This window comes from Chelmon rostratus, chromosome 8 (assembly GCF_017976325.1).
Source record: "Chelmon rostratus isolate fCheRos1 chromosome 8, fCheRos1.pri, whole genome shotgun sequence".
Classification (NCBI taxonomy): domain Eukaryota; kingdom Metazoa; phylum Chordata; class Actinopteri; order Chaetodontiformes; family Chaetodontidae; genus Chelmon; species Chelmon rostratus.
In genome coordinates, this window is record NC_055665.1 from 9,227,267 (window position 1) to 9,242,034 (window position 14,768).

General features: G+C 45.4%; 1 protein-coding gene across 4 annotated transcripts in view; it reads left to right on the plus strand.

Moving 5' to 3' along the window:
- The window catches only part of cadm4 (cell adhesion molecule 4), a 148,150-nt gene that overhangs the window by 109,651 nt on the left and 23,731 nt on the right, over positions 1–14,768 (plus strand). The window contains exons 1-2 of one of the 4 annotated variants that reach the window (XM_041943363.1): positions 214–409; positions 8,241–8,387. In XM_041943363.1, the coding sequence (XP_041799297.1) occupies positions 265–409; positions 8,241–8,387 (292 nt within the window). In that variant the 5' untranslated portion in view covers positions 214–264. Of the gene's footprint in view, positions 1–213; positions 410–8,240; positions 8,388–14,768 lie in introns of those variants that run through there. The other 3 variants (XM_041943365.1, XM_041943361.1, XM_041943364.1) reach the window with 3 other exon arrangements.

A 14,768-nucleotide genomic window follows, 5' to 3' on the forward strand; every position in this document is an offset into this window, starting at 1 on the left:
GCTAACGCAGTTTCTTTGCATGTGTTGTGATGCAGCGTAGCACATAAGAGTCCTTTCTGTAAGTGTTGTCCTCAAACAACAGCTTCTGTCTGATTTCACTGAAGTAAAGCTGGGCAGTTAGTGCGTGCACGTGCCTGCAGCATTGCAGTTGAGAACAAATCAGAGTGTGTGTGTGTGTGTGTGTGTGTGTGTGTGTGTGTGTGCGCGCGCACTAGTTTGTGTGTAGCAGTGCAGGCAGGGTCACAGAGGAGCCATTGATCAAACATGCACATCCACACACACACACACACACATACAGCTTTTCAATACACAATGAGGCCTGTCCGGAGCTCTGTCCTCTGCCGCCTCCTCCCTGCTCCCTTCTCTCTAGCCCTGCGCAGCCTGGTCCTGGTCCTGCTCTGCATCAGTCGTAAGTCATGCACGCATGAACACTCAGATGCACACATACAAACACACACACAGATTAAATGAGACGTGAAGTATCGATTCTAGAGGGAAACTCAGGTGTCATTACACACCAGATCAGTCAGGGAAACAAGCACATAATGTTTACATGTACACACATTTCATGTTATAGTTAGCAAGTGGCAATTTAATATAAACACAAGCTCCTTGTTCTTTTAATTTACTGTAAACTCCCTGCAGATCTACCTCTAAATGATGCAATGTGATGACTGTGTTGTACAAAAAGAGAACACAATTGTGAATATGGTACTAATTGGTGTAAATTGATGCAGAATGAGATCCAGCGCGGTGCCCAGCTCATGGCCGAGGGAGGAATAGCTCATGATGGAATCATGAAATGAGAGCTTCAGATGAATTGTTCAAAATGCTGGTAATTAAGTTAGAATTGGTAATTAAGATTAAGACTAGAGAGAATATGGAAATGGGAGCATATGCCCAGGAGGTGAAAGCATGGGGGGATGAGAGGCCAGGCAGAGAAAGAGATGGACGGATGGGCTAAAAGACTTAAAGCGAAACAGTCACGAATGAAAATGGAGAAAAGAGATATAAGAGGGGCTGAAGCCTTTCTTTCAGCTTTCCTCTGAAGAACCTAATAAAAGAAAGTTGGACCCCAGAGTGGGAGAGATATGGCGAGCCAAATGGAGAGGTTGTCGACAAGAAAGAGAATGGAGGGGGAAAAGTGCAGTGCGAGAAACCAATAGATATTGTGAGCGAGACAGACTGACACAAGGAAAAGAAGGACCTGGCCAGACAAAAACTAGTACTGTATGTGAGGGAGGGAGGGAGCAGCAGAGGCAGAAAGGGAGAAGTAGCGAGACAGAGATGGAGAACAACGCGGTCTGTGTGAGCGTGCGAGAAAGACTGAGATGCAGGGGAGGGGGAGCAAAGATAAAACAAGAGACAAGGCCTCAAAAAAGAGCCGCATGAGGTCGAGATTCGGAGGCGAGAGTCATAAGATTGATTGAACACGAGGCAAAGATGGTGATAAAACTAGTATATGAAGTAGAATGGGATGAATGGCAGAGATGCTAGGTGCTATTAATACCTCCTGTCATTATTATTTTGCATTTAATACAGAGAGATGTTCTTTCCCTGCTGCTCATTGGTAAACAAGTGCTGTGCCACTGTGCACAGCACCTTCTCCTCTGTGCCAGCCAAAATCTCAAATCACTGCCTGTTTTTTTTTTGTTTTTTTTTGGAGAGGGGGCATATTAGATCAACAGAAGGACATTGTTTTTTTGTGGTATGTTGAGGGGGAAGCTGGGTGGGGGTGACAATAGGGGAGTCAGGGATACAAGAAAGAATGAGTGTGTGTCTTGGCAGTCAGCGTGGTTATGTAATTCATGCCAGTAGGGTAGTTTTGTGTCGGGCCTTGAATGTGCACACACATATATTCTCTCGTGCACTATTTCACACAAGCACACGCACACACACGCTTGCTTTTAAATGCATGCACACGCCTGTACGTTCCCTCTCTACCACATACACATTCATCGGCGTCTCACACACTCACACACACAGATACACAGCAAAGGGAAGGCAGCCATGTGGTGGATTTTGAAGGGGTGTTAAGACCAGTGCTTTTGGCTGTGGTGAATCTCCAGTGTGGTAGCCGTCGCGTAATAGCCCTGTAAATTTCCTTTAAGCCGCTGTTGGGTTGTGTGTGTGGTGGCCATTGTCGCAGGGTTGTTGGGGCTGTGACAGACCCGGGCCGTAAAACCCTGCACAGCAGATAGAGCTAACCAGCTTTAACTGTCAGAGAAGAGGGGAGAAAGGAAAGAGAGAGGGCGATGGCGGTTTGTGAAGGGTAAGAAGAGGTGAACGGAAGAGCTGAAAGAGTAATGGGATGGGTGGACAAGAGGAGAGGAGAGCGCTCAGGGAGATGCAGTGCAGCAGGAGAGGGAAGAAGAGGGGATGGGGCAAGAGAGAGAAGAGGTGATTGAAATACACCACAGGGCTGGGGAGACATAAAGATTCGAAGGTCAAAACGAGAGATCTAGGAGCCAGGCGAGGAGGTGAAAAGAGAAGAAGGGTGGAGGTGATGAGAGGAAGAAGACAAACCTGCAGATTTCAGCGGCGAGGATGGAGGCAGTGTGACTGGGGAGCAAAGTCAGAGTGTTAAAAACAGGATGTGGAATATATAAATAAGTGAAAGTAAATGTTTCTAATGAGAGGTCAAGAGTGAAGAGAGACAATTTTATGCTGATTTTGCTGATTAGCGGTGCAGCGCTCACAGTACACCAGTGGGCGATGGAGAGTGGGATAAGCGAGGGTCTGAAGTTCCTGCCAAAGAGAGAGAGATTAAGAAAGACAGCCAGAGAGACAGAGAGAGGGAAAAAGAGGGATGGAAACTGGGGAGAGGGCTGACCTATATGACTGGCAATTAAAAGGAGCGAAAGTAGAGAAGAAGGGAGGAAAAAGTGAGTCTCATGCTAGACTCATTTGTTTTGTCCTCTTGTCCCATTCCCTCCTCTCACTTTTTTTCTGTCTTTCCTTTGCTTCCTCTCTTCCGCTCTCCCGGCACGCTATAAAAACAGCGCGATTATGCCGCAGACTTGAGCTGCAGAACAAATCACATTTAGCGAAGGAGAGTGTGGAGATGGAACCAGCAGAGAGGCAGGAAAAGATTCCCACTGAGTCACAAAAAGAGAAAGAACGAGGGAGAGAGAGATTGCGAGGGGAATGAAAGCCTATTGCAGCTTGGAAGGAAACTATTGCAGTTGGGGGGGGGCACAAGGAAAGAAAAGGAGGAGAGAGAGAGCGGGAGAGAGAAAGAAAGAGTTGCAACAATTCTCCCGAGGACCAGGAGAGAAGGAGAGGAGAGGGGATCTTTAGGACAGCGCTGATGAGGAAGATGAATGATGAACGATGCAATAAGAGATAAGGGAGAAGGAGGATGAAGACAGGAGGAAAGTAAAAGGGACTGGTGGAGGGAGGAGGAATCAAGGATTAGATCAGGCAGAAGATGGGGTGGAGAGGGATGGAGAGACTGCGGGTTTAAATAAAAGGAGGAAGAGGGAGATGGTGAGAATTAGATTAGACATGAAGCCATGCAGCGGGAGTGGAGAATTATGAATTGTGGACTAAGAGGGAGTGGAGGGGGGTCGCTCAAAATATAAGAAAGGCTGAGGGGAGGAGAGGGAAGAAAAGGAGGACAGGAGAAAGCGACAGAATGAAGGTAATGAGAGAGACGAGAGCGAGATTTGTAAAGGATTATGTATTATTTATAGAGGGAGCATCTCTTTTTTTCTTTGCGCTGGATTTGATTGGCAGAGTTCTGGCTCCCTGAGAGAGATGGAGTGATAATTTTAGACCAGCAAGAGAACGAGGGGGTGGAGAGGGAGTTGGGGAGAGTTGTGGGTCTGCAGAGGGAGGTATGGAGGAGAAGAAGCTCAAAGTCAGCTCTTTCATAAAGTCAGTATACTGCAAAACTCTGTGATTAACCTGGAGCAAGTGTGCATGCACACGGACATGCGCACATGCAGGCTCGCACACATAAACATTGCAAACCTTCTTTTACATACGCACTGTGGAAACCAGCTCGCCTCGCTGACTCAGGGGATAGCTGCAAAAATGTACATCCAGATGGGAGGAGATGGAGAAGTTGCCAACGGACGACCCCATGCGAGTGGCAGCTATGAGCTGCTGTTATTGTTTTAATTAAAGCAGTAATAACATAAGGGGTTGTGCATTGTAGTCTCCTGTATCGATTCCCTTGTAAATGCGTGGCCAGCATGCAAAGAAAACACAAGCGCTTGGCCCACTTCCAACTGAAAGATAATGAGAGATAATGAATAGGGAGACAGTGACTGCACTGCTTCAAGGATACATGGGGGCTTGTATGGGGCAAATGGAGACAGCTCATCTCTTATGTGGCTTGTCTTTTTTGTCCTGTCTTTTCCTCCCTTCACTCTCAGAGACATGCAGAGAGAGAGAGAGAGAGAAATAGGGGGAGAGTGAAATCGAGGGAGAGAGCCTCAGCAAGGCGGTAATTCAGCCGGCTAACCCTGCACCAGTGAGGCAGTTTCTAGAATTTACCGTGACCAAGGGTGAGCCAGCAGTCCACCTGGCTGCCTCCCAAATCCCCCTCTTTTAACTCTCCACACCTCCCTTCATCCTCCTCCCCTCTGTCCCTCTATCCCCTGCCTCCCTCAGCTTATAACTCAACCCCATTGCGGGACCATTAGGACGGGCCCCCGAACAGCCTTGTCTTATGAATTTGCACGCCTATTATTTATTTATTTGTTTATGTATTTTGAAATGATGGCCCTTCTCGGATCTCTATTGCCGTAGTAAATAAAGGCTCCTTTTTTTTTTTTTTTTCCCGGGGCCGTGACAGCGGGGGTAGAGGCATTTCAGATGATGAGAGGCACCAATTCACTGCTGTGAAATGCTGCCCCCGCTTGGTTGGAGACAGAAGTGATTGTTTTTGTTCCCCCTCCTGTTTTATTTATCCGTTGATCATAGCTGTCAGTGTACTACCATGGTATCGATTCCACTCAGCATTTTCTCTTAATATGATTTGACGCCTGTGCATGGAGTATTTTATTATGGGCAGAGGTTTTAATGGAGGCCAGATTAATACTATTGTCACAGATGTTGATTCCCTGCCCCTCCTTCTCGCCCCCTCTCTGTACTGTACCATGCTGGTGATCAGAAGCACAGGCTCATGGCCTTGATGTGAAGCCTATAAAAACCTACAGTCAAACTTAAGTGCCGTACCCAGCTGCGTTATGAGCGGGAGTGGGAGAATATGCGTCATCTCTCGTATATTTTGTCCAGCCCCTGCCAGCTGCATTATTATACCCAAACCATCACTTCCTAACTCCCTGCGATCATTTCCTGGTTAGAGCCCTCACCCCCCTGCCGTCTCTCCATCCCTCTGTTCTCTTTGCCCAGATTGATCATGCACCAGCAGCCAGCAGGTGTTTCTGGGTGGCATCTCTCAGCGGGCGACAGCGGATGCCAGGCATTCCACTCGCAACAGCGGTTCACGTTTTTTTTTTTTTCTTTGTCGCTTTTCTTCGCGCTCTGCCGCTACGCCACTGCAGCTTATTTCCTTTGAAGGGGTGACAGCTGTCAGGAGGAATTGCCGTACAAATGGACAGCTAATTAGTTCTCCTGGCCTCCTCCCAGTGGCAAACTTTTGACCGCTTTCTTTGCATGTATGTAGTCGCTCTCCCACTTGAAGCCCTCTTTCTCTGTTGGTTCTGATGGGTCACTAATCACACACAGATGCTGCACTGACTTTGTCACAATGCACAGCGGCACTATCACAATTAACACTGTTTAAAACAATGGTGGCCTAGCCCGGTTGCCTTGGTGATGAGTAATAACAGCCATTAGAAAAATAATTGGGATGGCGGTGGCAGGCCCTGATGCCCCCCGATATGAATCACAATATTGATGCAGCGAATGGGAGCAATAATGACTACAATTAGTGGTAATTGTCAAGACTTTTTTCTCTGTTCCACAGAGTATTAGGGTCCCCTTTGTCTTTATCCCCTCTTGGTTTCTTTCCGTCTTCATTCAATATCCACTGTGTCTCTCTGTTTCCCTTGATGTGATGAATATGTAGGCTTTGAGTATTTCATTAAAAGAGATTAAAATCGAGGAGAGAATTAAATTTGGATGAAGTTGGCAGGATCTGGTGATGTCAAAGTGGCTTAATTGCAATATGCCATCCCCTGCATATTCACACGCAATGCACATGCCCACCTATTATGCTTGTGTGCTCACACACACATACACGCTGAAACTTGGGACACACTTGATTGCAGATAGAGACATTTATTTTGGCCCAAAGCAGTCAAGTCAGCAACTCCTGCTATAGCAGCCACCATCTGTTTGTCTCACAACATTTGCTGCCTTCTGAAGGTGTTTCACAGAGCTCAGAGACACCGCTAGACCCAGCAGTGAAATATATATAGTCACGCCATCTTTATCGGCACACCTTATTGCCTGCTCCATCATCATGCTTCGATATCGATGTCGCTCTTTCTCCAAATCCTCCCCACGGCCAGCACTTTGCCAGGGAGAGAGGGAATGCAAATGGGGATGCAAATTGGTAAATACTAGTTTGGGGAGGCCAGCAAGCTGGTACTCTCTTCAAGGCAATCACATTCCACTCCTGGCTGCAGCCTTATGGCTAATTGCGCATAAATCATTTGAATTCAAACGGCGGAGCTCGGTGTCCATTGTGCTCAGCGGGAGGTGTGACTCAGCTGAGCCGTGTCAACAGCCTGACCCACAAACACGAGGGCGCTCCAATCAGAGCATAATCAACCTCCTCATTACTGACTCTTGGGCTGTCAGCAACATCAAAGAGGCTCCCTGCTGCTTCTCAGCCCCCTTGTCTAAAAATATTGGGTTTAGGGGCCAGACAAGTTTGTTTGGAAGATAATGTGTGCAAGTTTCTGCGAGTGTGCTTGTCAGCCGGCACACATGCATGCTTCTCTGAGTGTGTGTGGGTGTGTATATATGCATCCTCATTTGTGACTCACAGGAGCACATGTACATACATAAATGCACGCACAGGTGTTTGTGTGCATGGGCATATTCATTCGCGAATGAAAGGTGGTTCGTGATCCCTCCTAGCACTCTCCAAATTCCTGTAATAAGAACCATTACATCTGGATAATGGAGTAAAATCAATTGGTTTAGCTTGCACCTGGATGAGAAATGACAGAAAGAATGTATTACTGTAAGTGCATTGGAGGCTGCCACCGTGGTCTCACTGCTCCGCACTTTGGCCAGCTTTTTCACACTGAGTCGATCGCTGCAGTTTAAAATATTATTGAAGTTCCCCTGCAGTCAAAAATGTGTTTGTCTTCTTGTTGAGTGTTTGAGCTCCACCGTGTAGAATGATGTATGTGCAGAGTTTGACACCCGAAGGCTGTTTTCACATTCACTGCTGAAAGAGCAGATTCTCTCCGCGCTAATTGACAATCTAATTTTAAGAGGCGGCCCTACAAGCACAATTAGTGACATCTCGTGTCCAGAAGTTAAACTTGCGACATGAAAAATATTTGCATTTTCATGTATTGTGGTAAGGAGTAGGTGCCATTTGAAGGATTTTAATGTGGTGCTTCTTCTTTTTTTTCTACAAAAACATGTCAGACACACACCAAACAGCTTTTATGTTCACCTTAATGCATGTCTGGAGGGGATCTTTACTAAACAGACGTGGTGGTGGGGGCTGCAGTCCGGCCAGTGATCAGTTTATGTCCCTTTGTGTGAGTGTGTTGGTCCACATGGCCGTGGTTGTGTTTATGCGCGTCCATTCATGTGTGTGTTTGTGCTGGTGACAGCCACTTGTAGATTTAATAAGCCATTATATATTCAAATGTGTGCGTTGATGCATTCTGTAGGGCTGTTTGTATGCGTGTGTTTGTGCACGTAAAAAGATGAATGGCAGTAATTATAATCGTCCCTATTATAATCGTAAGAACACATTGTTCATAAGGACCCTCTGTTGCTTGTTGAGTTCTTCAGTGTCTTTTCTCTCGCTCTAAATCTCTTTATCAGCACCGCTCTGTCTCCTCCTTTCTTTTCCTCCTCCTCCTCTCTGTTTCTCGCTTGTCGTGTCCATACGATGAATAGCAAGCAAATGAAGGATGCTTTAAGTGCCTTATTTTGAAAGGTTCTGTCTCAAGTCAGGTGCAAATTGAACATCTCTTTTTCCCTGCATCTGTTCCTCCTATTTGTCCCTCTCCTCTTCTCTCCCTTTTTTCCTTTTGCGTCATTATTTTAACATCCATCTCTCTCCTCCTCAGCCCGTTGTCAGGCAGTGCAGGCGGAGAATGTGACAGTCTTGGAGGGGGGTACGGCCCAGATCTCCTGCCGCCTGCAGAACTACGATGGATCAATCGTGGTCATCCAGAATCCCCGCCGGCAGACCCTCTTCTTCAACGGCACGCGAGGTGTGTATGAGTGTGCACGTACAAACTTAATCTGTCTGTGCGTTTGCCCTTGGTGACATTTGAAACCAGCCTTTTAAGCACATTATCAATGACTCACCAACACTTGCACTTTACATTTTTCTTATTGCAATTGTCCTCACTTTGCGTCTGAAGCGATTCCGCATTAAAAAGTCAGATAACCCCAGAGTTAATTTAGAAGATGGTGTTACTCTCGGCCCTAACAGTGTGAGTGCTTTAACGGTTTTAAAAGCATAGTTCGAAGTTCTCTGCATAATTCGCCGTTAACCCCTATGATGAGATTAGGCTACAGCTCCTCATTAGAGCGTGGCCTTGGCAATCACATGTTTTTTTTAAAGACGACTTTATGGCATATTATCATTGTAACTAATATCATAACGAAGGCAGATCTCATTGAGGGCCTCAGGGTAGTCAAACACTGCAAGTTTTTTCCCAACTAATTAAGGGCAAAAGCTGCCACCTTAGCCAGATTTTGTGCAAGTGCTGCTAGGAACCCTCTGAGCAAAAGAACAATGATCAAGGATATTAAACATAGCCTTTGAAATTCGTGCGGGGCGGCTTAATTGAAGCAAAATGTTGCATTATGTTTTGCGGTGTAGTGATCATTATTTATGCCCTACATAATCTACAGTATGTGGTAAAGTTTGCAAGAGGCTAACTCAGGCTCAAGGATACGGTGTAAAACAGGAGTTTGTAGTTTGGCAGTAGGGTGAATTTGAATATATTCAGTTTGTTTTGGTCTTAAGAGGTTAACAACCCAATGAATGCTCTGGTTAAGGTTTAAAAAATGTATACAGTGCATCAAAACAGTAGCAGCTGCCAGCTATTCCAGTAATTGCTTGTGAAAAATATGTGAATACCTCCACCTCTCCCCCAAGTCATATGCAAAAAAGCAAAGAAAAAAGACATTGACTGTTTGATCAAAAGCAGGTCAGTTTGTGTTGGATTTAGTAGGCTTGACTTCATGTTAAAACCAGGTTACAATGCAAATAGGCACAAAACTGGCAAACTGACAAAATCCAGTCACTAACAAATCATCTGTTACAAGAAAAGTGAGGAGAACGTGCAAGGTTGTGAGCTCACATTGCTCGCAAATGCTGGTTCTTTTGTGCAGCAGTTTTTCCACAAAATCACACCAAAAACACTGTCGAAATGATCCAAATGAGCTCACTGGAAAACCAGAATCCCTTTGAAAAAGCGCTCTCTCGCCGCTCAGCAGCGCCCGGCATTGTGCAAGCGCTTCATCAGTGTCCTTTACATCGACGTCCCAAGATCTGATCCTCTCAGCTCACTGCCTGGTCAGCTCAGTCAGTCCCGCTGAGAGGCTGCTCCAAAAACTGTTTTGATTAGTTATGACTGTGAGAATGATTGCTCTGCTGTTGTAATTGTGCGACAGGTGTTCATTTTCTCAGCTTGACGCGGACTCTCAGAGTCTGTTTGCTCAGCTAACTTCACTCAAGCTGCTCTAGCTGCATGCTGAGTTCAGAAGTGGCTTATGGGATGCTCTTACACAATATATTTCTTTAATCTCAATCTGCTACTGTTGCTCAGGCCATATTTCTGACCTGTCACTCAAGTATGGACTCAGTTTCAATATTAATGAATGCACACAGAAGGATTTGTCAGTGCACGCACAAATATTTCATGTTTCATACACAAATACATGTATTTAAAAGTATTTGTGAGTTTAATCAAGAACATTTTTGGATGTATGAACTCCAGTAACGTGGCTCCATACACAAATTAATTAACAGGGAATTAAATGTAGCCAATCAGATGGCTCCTTCCATTTCAGCCAATCACGCAAGTGCAGATGTTAGGATGTCGTTTAACGTGGTCACGTAGCGTTACATCTGCGCAGTCTGCAATTATGAAGAGGAGAGAATGAACGTCAAACAGCCGCCTGAAGGTCAACCTCAGCACGCCGTCTGCTCTCCACAGGTAAGTGATAGCTCTCTCACTGATGTGGCTTTTAATACTAGCATTAGCTACAAAGTTAGCTATATAATGCTGATAGACAAGCTGGTATCATCCATTAGCTAGCTAGCTAATGCATGCATAACTGAAACATATTTAATGCTGCACTACAGGAGAGGTTGACCTGCGGGGCGACGTGACGCTAGGTGATAACACATCTGGAATCTACCCTTACATGACTGGCTGAAACGGAAGGAGCCATCTGACTGGTGACAGATAATTCCCTGTCAACTCGTCAGTCAAATCCAATGAAGCTCACACGTGACAAGCAGTTTGTAAATGCAGGTTCAACCATCTGTGTATTAATGTAACGACATCCAAATATGTTTTTGATTAAACTTGCAAATACCTTTATATGCATATATACTGTATGTGTGTATTTCTGCTACATTTATTTGAAACAAGAAATTTGTGTGTGTGTGCATCAGAAATACATTTGTGAACCTAATTTATATATATATATATATATGTGTGTGTGTGTGTGCGTGTGTGTGTGTGTGTGTGTGTGCATATATATGTGGATTTGTTTTACATTTATATACAAAAATAACTATTTTTGTGTGTATTGAAGAATATTTTTGTGGAGAGAGTCATTCATATATATAAATCTCAAAATACATTAGTGAATCCTTCTGTGTGTGTTCATTAATACTGGGACTGATCTGACTCCATATTCAAAAATCCTTGAATTCAATTTAATTGAATCTAATCATGTTGAACTGACTAGAGAGCATCAGACGGCCAAAAATTTTGGTTCAACATATTACAGTTTGCATATTTGTCTCATGGCTTTGATCTTGCAAGGACCACGGCAGTCTCACACAAACCGCGAACTGACATTTCATTCTTGCGAGCGCGGCGTGATATCTTTGTCTGTGAAAGTTTGCACTCCAACACATTTTCTAATGTTCTCATCATTACGACTTCTAGCACTTGTAATTAGATTGATTCGACAATCAAGACTGCCGCGCTCCCCTCGGGAACAGCCTCTGTCAAAGTAGTCATCACTGGAGCTTTTCTGAACAGTCCGCCAAGATTAGACTAAAATACTGAAGACAAAAGAGCCACTATTATTGTTCAGAGGTTCAGTATTTAAATACTTTTGTTCTCCACACATTTCCCTCCCTTGTTAGTCACCTCGATCACGGAGCGGCCTTGATTGGGTAGCCGAGGTCGCTGCTTTGGGAAGGCTTACTTCCAACTCTCCCCTCAATTCCACCAGATCAGCGCTACCAATAAGTCCCATTAAGTATTTAAACAGCGCCGCCCCGTCCGCCCTCCCGTGAGGCTTACATCCTTCGGAAAGCACGACGAAGCAATCAGTGCGAGGACGAAGAAGGCGCGCGGAAGCTACAGCGAAAGAGAAAAAGGCACAAAATGAGGAGAAGAGTCGGGGCGAATGAGGCAGAGGGCGGAGGGTTATGAAAGACAAAGCAACAGAGAGAATCAGGATAGGCGGCTTCAGGCGACGAAGGAAGAGACAGCGCAGGGACACGATCCAAAGGTTAGGCAAGGTATAAAGTATAGATGGCTTCCCGTAACTAATTTGGCTCCCGTAAGCACCGAAAAGCCTTGTTGGGGACATTTTCCGGGAGCGTAAATTACATCTCACTCTGGCTCCCTCTCCCTCCCCGTTTGCTTCATCACTCACTGTAGTGCTCTTCCATTTCTGCCTATTGCCCATCTGCCACCCAGATATCAGACTAACAAACTGAGGCCTTTCTCTGCCGAGCCATTCCGCGCTAACTGCCCAAATAGAGCTGCCGCTGTAAGTGCTGTGAATTTCCCTGTTTTGCAAGTGAGCGACCAGTCAGGAGTGTGTTTTATGAGATTGTGGGGACTGATAGCTATAATAGAGCGGTGAAACTAGCCAAATGGACCCTTTCTCCTCAGTGGTCCATATCTCTCTTTCTCCCCCTATTGCAGACGCTCCCCGGCATGCTAATGAGATAAGACAATAAAGGTGAACTTGGACTTGAACAGAAGTCTGACATTTAGTTGCCATTTAGTGCAGAGAGGGAAAAAAAAGATTTACCTATCTGTGGGGAATAGCTCTCTAACAATGCTCTCGCTGCCATGTGGTGGAGGGGAAATTTCAGGGGTGGGACGGAGATATTAGTGTGGTGTACTTCCAGGAAGAGTGGACTAACTCCATCGCTCCAGGCCACTCTCTCTCAGATCCCTGTGGATTTCTGTTTCTATCCACATTATTTTTCCCGCCTGCCGCATTAGGGAGCTATATTAGACTGTTTCTCTCATTTCGTCTTCCTCCCCCACTCTCTCTCTCTCGCTCGCACACGCACACACGCACACACAAAGCCAATATCTGCACTGTAGCGTGGTCTGTGTTGTGATGAATTACGCCGCGAGATGGCCAGTTGTTACATCAGGGAAGTGTCCGCTGTGAGCCAAAGCCAACACAAAGGAGCGCGGAGAGGGCCCGAATAAAACAGAGATGGCGGGTGAGGGAGAGGTTTCACAGTCAAGTCGATACAAAGTGAGTCTCAAATGAGAATCTATGGACATCGAGCCACTGTCACCCACAGACTGTTATTAGCGTTATTTGTTATTATCAGCGTTTTTCTCGCCATTGATTCCCCTCTTCCTTCAGTGACAAAAGGAAAATTGTTGCATGTTCACCCCTTCTTCTTCTCCTGTCACTGTGCCATCTTTTCTCTCTCCGTTGTGCATTATGCGTTGTAGCTCATTGGTCAGCGCTGTGCAATTAAGTGTTTAGAAAGCTGATGCGTTTTCGCTCTTCATTTTCAATCTTTGGCCGTTTTGCGTAGCCTGAATTGCAGTGTTTACGCTGTGCACAATTGTATTATTTAGCCAGTCTCTCGCTGACTCAAAGGGCAGCGCCACTCAATTTAATAGCTTTCCTAAAATAATTTTTGGTTGTGCAATAAGCTTTATTTGCATAGCACTTTTCAAAAGAGTTACCAGGCGCTTCAGAGCAAGTAAAACAATAATGATTAAAACCTAATAAGTTGAACAATAAAAAATGCCAGACACTAATTAGAAATGGGCTTACAGAGGAATAAAGCAACCCGCTACAAAGAGAATGAATGAATACATTCTAGTTTAGGATAGTCCAATCACTGCTGGGGAAAATGAACAACACTCTCCCTCAAAGCTGGAAATGAGAGAACCACGGCATCTGTTATGTTGTATCAATGTGCAGCCTGGAGCCGCTCCATCAAGGCTGACTTTTCAGACTCTCTCTGAACTTTTTGTATCAAACTGAGCTTTAGATTCAGCAGCGCTATCAATTCCAGAGCAGAGAATCGCATGGGGTGCCACCACGGCCGCTATTTCTCCCGCGTTTCGCGATTTTTCCGCAGAGCGGTCCGTGGCGGTGACATCACAAATTAAAAGGCAGTGAAAGCTCTGGTCTTGTTCCAGACCGTGGGAGATACAGCTGACTGTTTGCTAATACAGAGCAAATTATCTTGGGGCGAAGGAATAACTGATACCAAAGCTGTAAATGTTATACTACTTAATTAAAACTTCCCTCTGCTTTCTGGTGCTGTTAGGTGTGTTTTCCAAATACTGCCTGCAAAAAGGCAAATGCACTGTATTTCCAAAGCTAAACAAAAAGAATATATTTTATACGATAAAGACATTAATTAACACGTATATGTGGTGTCATTGATGCAAAGTGCCTGGATCCAGAGCCAGTATCATTCAACCGCAGAGCCACAGCGCAATCACTCTCAGCCCTGCACCTCTTGACCCGTGTTTCCAATCTAACCTGCATCCTTATCGGCAAAAGTGAAAGCAATTGCAGCAACTGTCACTTCCCTTGCCTGTAAGTGGCAACATCAGTGTACCTACATCTACAGGTCTGAACTCCTATTACTTTACTTCCCTGTGGGTGGTGCAGGTTCGCGCTGGCCTGGCTCTTTACCTCTGAATCATTGGCCTCATGGAGGGTTTCCCCAGCAATCCTGCTAGGTGTAAGTGTTGCAACTGAGTGTTGTTTCCCTGGGTGGGAAAAGAACCAAGCCATGACAACGACACAACAAACGCTGAAGTTAAGACTTCTGAGAGGCCGGAGGAGCCTGGCGGTGGTAAATGACAGACCAGCAGCATCTCTTCCTCGTCTCTCTCTCTGTGGCAACCCACTCTTCAGGCCTGGCAGTTCACATGCCTACCTTTGCTCACCACTAGCATCCTCAGTTAGCGAGCGTAGCTTCCGAGCCAAAATATCGGACATTAAGGTAAAAGAAATCTTACTGCTATCTCTCTCTGCTGACTGAAAATGACTGCATCACTTACTACTGATTGGCTGTTACAAAATACCACCCTTCCAGAAACACAAAGCGGCTAACGTGAAAACAATGTCAGACCCAATAATGAAGTGAAATGGCATTTCAGTCTTGA